Source organism: Zingiber officinale, chromosome 1A (genome assembly GCF_018446385.1).
Source record: "Zingiber officinale cultivar Zhangliang chromosome 1A, Zo_v1.1, whole genome shotgun sequence".
In the NCBI taxonomy this organism is placed as follows: domain Eukaryota; kingdom Viridiplantae; phylum Streptophyta; class Magnoliopsida; order Zingiberales; family Zingiberaceae; genus Zingiber; species Zingiber officinale.
In genome coordinates this window covers 188,253,927-188,263,018 of record NC_055987.1, presented here as the reverse complement: position 1 = coordinate 188,263,018, position 9,092 = coordinate 188,253,927, and the positions used below count along the sequence as shown (strand labels likewise).

The 9,092-nt window shown below is 35.3% G+C and overlaps 2 protein-coding genes across 3 annotated transcripts; both read left to right on the top strand.

The window, feature by feature from the left end:
- Position 1: 1 nt before the first annotated feature.
- On the top strand, positions 2–1,497 carry LOC122008413 (nucleosome assembly protein 1;2-like; the record flags this gene model as incomplete). The annotated part of the gene is made up of 6 exons (XM_042564140.1): positions 2–162; positions 243–420; positions 517–560; positions 753–951; positions 1,058–1,075; positions 1,156–1,497. Coding segments are annotated over 6 exons (654 nt in total), but the record flags the coding sequence as incomplete, so codon positions are not given.
- A 2,034-nt stretch (positions 1,498–3,531) lies between these two features.
- Positions 3,532–8,921, top strand: LOC122038757. Of its 2 annotated transcripts, none has more exons than XM_042598681.1 (6): positions 3,532–3,820; positions 3,913–4,000; positions 4,899–5,100; positions 6,834–7,037; positions 7,410–7,706; positions 7,802–8,921. In XM_042598681.1, the coding sequence occupies exons 1-6, from the start codon at positions 3,599–3,601 to the stop codon at positions 8,781–8,783; spliced, it is 1,995 nt and encodes a 664-aa protein (XP_042454615.1). In that variant the 5' UTR covers positions 3,532–3,598; the 3' UTR covers positions 8,784–8,921. The 2 variants fall into 2 exon arrangements, with proteins under 2 accessions (XP_042454615.1, XP_042454614.1); XM_042598680.1 differs by having other exon boundaries at positions 3,913–4,111.
- Positions 8,922–9,092: the final 171 nt, after the last annotated feature.

Here is a 9,092-nt window from a genome sequence, read left to right as displayed (position 1 = left end):
GGTTCAAGAACGTGATGAAGAAGCCCTGAAATATCTAAGGGATATAAAGTGGTGCAGAATTGATGAGCCCAAGGGTTTTAAACTTGAATTTTTCTTTGATACAAACCCTTTCTTTAAAAATGCTGTTCTGACAAAAACATATCATATAGAGAAAGCCATTGGGTATATCATTTTTCTATTCAGCTGGACATATGCATTACCAATGCTGGTCTTTTACTGTGAATTATTACTTTCTGTTGCAGAACTGAAATTGAATGGCTTCCAGGAAAATGCTTGACCCAAAAGATTCTTAAAAAGAAACCCAAGAAGGGCTCTAAGAATGCTAAACCCATAACAAAAACTGAAGATTGTGAGAGTTTTTTCAACTTTTTCAATCCACCACAAGTACCTGATGATGATGCAGATATTGATGAGGATACAGTAAGTCATCATCAGCATTAGGAAAGATATTAGTAAGAAAAAAATATATAGCAAACAGAAACACTATAACCTCATTTTTTTTTCCCCTTTTGACAGGCTGAGCAATTGCAAGGTCAGATGGAAGTAGATTATGATATTGGGTAATCCAATTTTTTTACTTCGTTTTGCTCCTCCTAAAAAATTTAAATTAAAGAATGTGACTGTATTTTGAGGATTTATTTATTAATACTGCCTGTATTCTTTACTAAATATAATTTGGTTGATTTTTTTCTAATTATTTAATACACAACTTCTGGACAATACCACAATAAGTTGTATTTGTTTACCTGCAGGTCCACAATTAAAGACAAAATAATTCCCCATGCGGTTTCATGGTTCACGGGAGATGCTGTCCAAGACGAAGACTTGGAAATAGAAGACGAAGAGGATGGGGATGATGATGAGGACGATGAAGAAGAGGATGAGGATGACGAGGAAGATGATGAGGACGAGGACGATGATGAAGATGAAAAAAGCAAGTCCAAGAAAAAGGTATCACTTCAAATTTCCCAATATTATTTATCATCCTTAGTTATTTCACCTTGAGATTATTCGATACTGACTCACCTTCACCATTTATTTTGAATGTCACGAGCAGTCAACTTCAGGGCACAAGGTACACTGACCCTCATTGTCTATCTTTGTCATATAGTGCCCATGAATGAATTTCAACATCACGGTTTTATGAAAATGCAGAAGAATGGAGGAGGGGAGCAAGCTGAACGGCCAGCCGAGTGCAAGCAGCAGTAACATGTACTCCTACAAGGTGTTCGTTAATGAATTCAGTATCTTGTGGCCTGGAGTTTCCGCGGATAGGCAGCAGCATAATTTTTGAAAAGAATCAGTCCTTTATTCTGCTATATCGTTGTATCTGGGTCCCTTTCGGGTAGTTGGTCTTCTATAGTTATGGTGTACTTGAAGATTGTTTGGAGTTTATCTGTTTTTTCTTCTCCTGCTTGATTGGACTCCTGTGATATCCATTAGTTGGCTGTATTATTTTTGGTTGAGATTAAAATTGTGGCTTTAGTTTGACTGCAATGGCCCAAGTTAGCGTGGATCTTATTGGGGTGTTGCTTTCTCCTTCGTCTCTGCGGTGGTTAAATCACTTGTGTAAAATGTAAGTTGCCTGTCGCTTTGATCTGCTATTTTATTCTACTTTTTTTTTTAAAAAAAAATGAATATTTAAATATTTCTTTTTAAAAAATATATATATAAAACAATGTAATTTAAATGGGTGACTGGGCCAATATGTGGAGTTGGCTGCTTACGTGTCACTTCTGGTACTGCCACGTGTAGAGATCGGATGTTAGGATCCGGTTCTTATCCACAGGGGTTAGAGTTCATTGTGAACTCTTTCGATGTCAAGTATGAGTTAAATCAAAAGTTAAAAATTTGACCATTCTTTCATTATATATAATTCTTATTTCTCTTTCATATTTTACATTATACATTATTAATTTTTTATAAAATTTAAATTTATAAATTAACATGAAATAATATTAATAATTAAAAAATATATATAAATATTACAGTGCATCAAATAAAAAGAAAAACATAAATTATAATAATATATAAAAATAAACATAAACTTATTTATATCAAGATATGTCTCTGTTTAATTTTTTCTACCATTTTTTCATGTAAATAAAATTGACTTTCATAAGAATTTCATAATCCTTATGTAAATAAAGTCATTTTTTGGATTTAATATTCTTTAATATCTTGTCATTCTTTGTCAATGCTATGTTCTATTGCGTTGCCTTCTCTGGCTTTAGATTTGCCCTTTCTCTTCGCTGCCTTTTACCCCATAGGATGAATGCGGATTTCAGAGTCATCTAAATCAAACACTTGTATCTGGATTTAATGTTAAAGTGTTTCCCCCCTGATTCGGATGTCCTTGCCTTCTTGTTAGAGTAATGAGCAACTGATTATGGAGTATATTTCTCATATTCTTTGAGAACCCTCCACACATGCATATACTTAAAATCCTTGCCTTTGTTGTTGGCTTTCCACATATTCAATGCATTCTCTAACACATTCTCGTCACTTCAACCGCTTTGCCGATGAGTATAAAAATTATTATAAGTTGTAGAAAATTCATTTACCATTAGTGCAAACCTATAATAATGTGATTTCAGCCGTTGATAACTTCTCGTCATAGATCCAGTGGGGCAATGTTTGTTGTAGTAATCAGCTATACGTTTCCAAAAAACTTGATCTTTCTGGTCATTACCAATGATTACATCAATGCTTGTAGTTGCCCATGACTTCGCAATGACCACATCTTCATTGAGAAACCAAAATCTTCGTTTCGATTCATTTCCCTCCAGCTCAACTTCACGCTCCTCTTGTGATGAGTGTGGTGGCAACTGAGTTGCAGGAACAGATGATGGTGTTAGAGATTCTTTGTCGCTGATAGATGGATCAATAGTTGCCCTTCTTGATTTATTCAAATGTATGACAAGTGGTTGAGTAGGAGAAAATACGTAAGGATAAGACATCCTAAGTTGGCTACCCATTGCTGACCAATCTTGGGATGGATACATACCAAATGGAGCTGGGGCGGCGTTACTTGGATTCCACGTCTGCAAAAAATTTTGAGAACTTTGGGAATTTAAAAATTTTGGAGAATATTGGTAGAACATATGAAATATTTTGAACATTTGGAGGATATTGTGGGTGAGAGAAAATATAAGGATATTGGATATTTGGAGGAGTGCGAGTATTTTGAAAAGATGTATTTCCTTCCATATTTGAAGAATTCAAAAGATTCGTAAAGGAAATATTGAGATTTTCATCCATCTAAAATACAAATAGGGAATGAAAAAAAGAAATGAGTTGAGAGTAAAGATAACAATGGAATAAATGAAATAAATTTCATATTTATAATTTTTTTTATGTATTAAATAATTAAATTAAAATGTTGAACAACGACTAAAAATTATTGCTCTTCTTTTTCATTTTAATTATTAAAAAAAAATTAAAATATATAAAAAAAATAAAAACCATGAAAAAGCGACTCGGAGGTTTCTCATTTATACCACAGTGGGTGGATGCTCTTAAAACGCGACGGCGCTCTAAACGCCCTGTCTTTTCCCGCCCTTTCCCCTTTCCCCTTTCCCCTTTCCCTTTCCAATCGATGGCCGCTTCGCCGGCCGAAATTGTACGCGTCTTCGCGAAGATTGCCTCCCGCGTTCAGGGATTCAAAGGAGAGGGAGCCGCCGGCAACAACGACGATGAAGGATTTGCTGAGACAACGGCGGCTATATCCTCCCTTTCCGCCTCACTCGGCTATGACGACGACTCTGGGCTTAGGGTTTTGAACGCAGCGCTCTCCCTTATGTGCTTCAGAGATTCGGAGGTGTTCCCGTGTTTTTATATTCTCTTTTCCTTGTGCATAGTCGCTGGATGCTTGATGGTGCTTTCGCTGAATGGCTTCTGTTGTTCTTCCAGCTGCACAGAGTTAGGATCGAGTGCCTCGTTGATTCCATGATTAGCATGCTTTCATCCTCCGTTTCGTGCAAGGTTTTACGGGCTCTAGGTAGTAACGATGAGGAATTTTTGGGGATTGGGACCTCGTTCTCTACCAGAGATTGTGTTAGCTTGATACAAGTTTGCGCTGACGTTTTGAATTGTTTGAGCGGCCATTGTGGTTCGGCCCTCATCTTTTTTTTCCCCTTACCTTTCTTTTAAACTTAAATTATTTTTGTTGAGTTACTAGATTTCTTAGGTTGCCTTTTCTCTAACTTCCCACATTTTATCATTTTTACTATGCTCTGTAGTTCCCATTCTTTCAAAGGTTATCTTGCAATATAATATGTGACCCGTAGGGCCATAATATTGAAGTTTTATAGTGATATGACTTATTTGATGCTTCTTACAACCCCATGGGAAATGTAACAAACGCTAGCTGGACTCCTAAGGGATGTATTAAGCACGATCTTTCTACTCACTGAACCAAAATACGGTTTGAAATTTACAATTTTCCTCATTTTTGTATATTGTTTGTTAAATCTTAGAAACAATCAGTGAATCTTATTTGAAGGTAATTAAACTATCTTATTGCTTGTTGTTTGCCTAGGCCATACTGATATAGATTATTCATTTCTGAAACGTAATGGACTAAGAATTTCTTTCTTTCCTACCTTGAGTTGCTTCTCTTGCATCGCACCTTTGATTTTTATTCACCCTCAGTTATATCCTTATCTTTCTCGCTTATTTTCTCTTAGTCATTGATCATTTGATCTGTCATCAAATATTTCTTGTCAAGTATAAAAGTACAGAATAACATCATAAAAAAAATCACTAGCATTGATTGTTTAAATTTTTTTACTGGGATTTTATAAGCCAGGTTCATCTTTGTATTTGTTTTGTGCAGTAGTCCATCTTTCTATTACTGTTTGTATACACTTCCTGCCTTTCTCATTACTTCTCTTCAGGTGCAGGAGATTCCCATGCACTTCTATATGCTACAATAAAGGCTGTGACATCATCGTCTATATGTCAAAATCTACTTCCTTCATCATCCATAGGCTCCTTGGAAGAAAAAGACTTGTATTTTGATTTGCAAACTGAACTCTCAAAGCTTATTTGCAATTTGTCCAATGAAACGCCCAATGTGGGAAATAAATCTCAAATGAGGTATGCTTAAGGAACCCATTCTTTAGTCAGCATGGGTATCACTTACCCTTACAGGACTATTCTTATCAATTGAGTTTTCCAATTCCTTACAGAACTGAATTTAAATGACTGTTCTAGTTTACCATAATTTTATAAATGTTGGAGACTAAGGCCAAATGTTATCACCCATCATGCTAAAATTCATTGAATTTTATGTGCTCCGAGTCTTCATGCTGGTTTCACTAAATTGAAATAATAGCTCTTTTTAATCATGCAGTCCTTTTCTGTGGTGATTAGTGATGGGTTTTATGTGCTGCCATTAGTTATCATTTTTAAGGAAAACATTTTCCTTATTATTAGAATATTACCAGTTTCAAAGAAAGAGGAACATGAAAAAAGAAGGTACACAATAGATACACACAGCCAACAATTTAACAGACTTTGATTGGGTTATTCTACTCAACAACACATATTCCAATGGGTTCCTCTCTTTGTTGAGGTTGATTAGTTCCAGTTCTTTTCTATCTTGATCATTCATATTTTAGAAACATATGTAATCCAAGGCTAAAACCTATTAGCTTCATCAAACTGAAATACAAGCTTGGGATAACAGATCCCTCTTTGCCTAGTTTGTCCTATCCGATGTTACTTGCATTTACTGGTTACCCTTCCCATACCTATGTCAACACGCAACAACACAGATAAGGATATGAAATGAGTCCAGGCAACCAGACACTTCTATGAGAATGAGTGGGGGAGGGAGGAAACCTGCCTACTGCTACTGGTTTCATAGGTGATAGAATTCAACAATGTTGCGTGGGAGGTGGAGTGAACTGTTCAGATTGTTAAAAGGAAGAGAAGCCAACTATCACATGGAGTTCGATGCATCTCTCTGCTCATATCAAATATATTGAAAAACTATGATTAGGTTATAATGTTTAAGTTAACATAAGCTATTATAAAATATTTTACTTGTATCCATAAGCTATATTATAATTTATGATAGCTTGTACAACTAAGACTTATGCTATATAATTAAAGTCCAAATAACATAATTGTTATGGCATAGATCTGCAGCATTTTTTCCCAATATTATTGTCATCCTACATTCGGTATAGGTGTAGTGCATATTGAAACTGTAAAAAATGATACAAATTAGTGTTCCTGCTTAAAGTGAACTTATCATACTGTTATAATTCAATGTTACAGATTTTTTGAAACATTGTTAGCATTATTAGTACTCATCACATTGTCATGATGGGTGTTCATATCAATCTATTAGTTAACTAGGTAGAACATTATTACTCTATAACCTTTCTTGAGGTTCTATATTGAAACACTCTTGTGCTTTTTCTTACTTTATTTAAATGTGCATGATAGGATTTGTATAGATTGTTTTATTCAACAAAGATAGTTTGTTAAGTAATTTCAATTGTCTAGGATGCATACAGTTGCTAAACTTGCATCTGTTATGTGGTTGGTCATCACAGGTTTACACAGTACATATATGGTGGGCAGCACCCATTTGAACAAAGCAGTGAACTTTATGAAAGTTGTTTGAATTTAGCAGCATATAGTTGCAATGAAAGTTTTTTGTATCACATTAATTTCTAGTTTTATGATTTGGGTTAAGATCCTACGGAAGAGATCTTTTATGTTTTTGTTGTATTGATGATAAATCTTACTACTGACAACTGAAAATTTGCCTCCTCTCCTAATTGATTTTTTTTCCCTTTATTCTTGTTTTGTGATAGGTTACTCTTTTGGTATCTTGATCCAATGATTTTGAAACAAGACATCTCAGAAATATTACAGGAATGTGTTCGAAGACCTTTCCTGTGTCTGAAGAAAGAATTGCATGATCGGGTTAGTTGGCGTAATGTGATAATATGTCTAGTAACTTCTTCTACTGTCTTTCTAGAAACAAGATCCATGCTACATACATGGTTCCTATCCACGTAAGTTCCATCTTCACTATGGCTTTCGTATATAATTATGAAATCATGCCCTTAAATTGTCCTCAAAGTTTGACTAAGAAAATCAACTAAATTCTGCCATATTTCTCTGCTGTATCCCCTTTAGATATCATACTGTCAATTTTTATTGATATCTTTATGTCCTTGTAAGTTCACCAGTTCCATCTTTCTCTTCCTCTTAAAAGAATTCCTGTGAATGTCCTATTCCATTTCATTTCATGAACCAAACTATGTAATACATATATCATTTCTACTCTATTTAATCCCATGCCATGAGCCAAAAATGTGTTAATGTATTCTTCTTGTGCACCGGTTATTTTCTTGCATGTGTTTTAGTACTGGATCATTTGTCAGGGGTTTGGCATCCTCACTTGATCTTAAGGTCAGAATTGTTGCATCGGTACTAGATATATTATCAAGGCCTATGTGGTGGCAACTGCCTGCTGATGTGGGACTGAAGCTTCCATGTTCCTATGCCTATTTCTCCAACAGACATCATGAACTGTTGGCCATTTTAACTGGGCAGTTATCGTGCAAAAGTTTCCTGCATCTTGTTTGTTACATAAAGGCAATAGTTGCTTCCTTGTTGACTTCAGAGAATAGTTGCAGTCATGGGAATTTCGTTGATCTAGTTGGTTGCAATTCAGCCTGGTAAGTGCATGCTATCTTCTGTTAGCTGGAGCATCATTCCTTTTCAGTTATGATATGCACTGACCATCGACCAATTTCAAAATGTTATTTTACAGGGCAGTTTTGTTGGACTTTCCTGTTTGGTTCCACTTTGCAATTGCATTAATCTTCTTGAAAAGTAGATGCGAAGCCCACCTACCTTCATCTCTACATAGTATTTTGAGAACCGAGACAGTGAATCACGTGGAACTGCATGATGCTGCTATTTACTTCATCGCCTGGATTTTAGACCCAGCTGATATAGCTCGTGATATACTGGTAAAAGGTATAGATGAATTATCAGAATCATATATTTTGAAACATGACCTAAAATCTGCCAAGGAAGAAAGAGCAGACACAGATATCAGATTCAAAAATGTTCTTTGCCGCACTAAAAAACTGAAGATACCAAATGTCAGTAATATCCCAAAGCGTCATTTGACCTTTCAATCAATCAGTAGCTTGGATATTCAAGCATGGCTTGAAAACTTTAATGTTATTCTTGTTAGATTATGCAGTAAGATCACCAACAGTGATGTTGAAGCTGTATTAACATCAAAAGATGGCCAAACCATGAAGCCTAATTTATTGTTTGCAAGAGTTCCTATAGGCTTATTGTTCGTGTCACCCAACTGTCTAGATGAAAGAGGATGTGAGATGCTGCTGCAATATGCTGCCACTGGAAAAACAATGAAATCAAAAGAGATACGCAAATGCGCTATTCGAGGTGCTCGTATGGTGTTTGATTTGTTAGAGACAATTGAGGACATGTCAGTGATGTTATTTGATGGCGAAGACGATAGGATTGATTTTGTTAGCCAGATGAAACAAAAGACTGGTACGTATCTGATACATTGCATCAGAATGCTGCTCAAGCCCGAGGAGCAACAGATCGATGCAGTTGCAACAGGAGAAATGAAGTTGGATCTTCACCATAGACTGCTGGAGTGGAAGCAACAAGGACGACAGGTGTTCGAAGGTCATGAGGAATTTGATGATTTTATGGATCAGTTTTCCAAGAGATTTCAATTTTCTCACTATATTGAAGAGTGTTTCTGATGAAAGAAAGTGAATGATTATTGCTGCTTATGTAGAGAATCTCAGAGCTGTAACACGATGATTAAATACCAATACTAAATGAACTGAAAAGTATATTTTCAGCATAAAATTATATTCATTTACTTTTGCAAAATGTTATACTCAAGACTTCGAAGCTAAAAATTGGTCAAAATTTATTAATCAAGTTGTTAGTAAAAATAATTTATTATTTTTTTTTGTGTAAAAACGTGCTAAATACGATGTACATAGTGAGAAATAAAATACAAGGAGTATGTTGTTAGAAAATTTGCAAAATTAAGGACGTGTTTC

Coding starts and splice junctions, on each gene's coding strand:
- LOC122038757 (XM_042598680.1), top strand. CDS start 3,599: ATGGCCGCTTCGCCGGCCGAAATTGTACGCGTCTTCGCGAAGATTGCC. Junction 5,101..6,833: donor GGAAATAAATCTCAAATGAG/GTATGCTTAAGG, acceptor GTTTTGTGATAG/GTTACTCTTTTGGTATCTTG. Junction 7,038..7,409: donor CATACATGGTTCCTATCCAC/GTAAGTTCCATC, acceptor ATCATTTGTCAG/GGGTTTGGCATCCTCACTTG.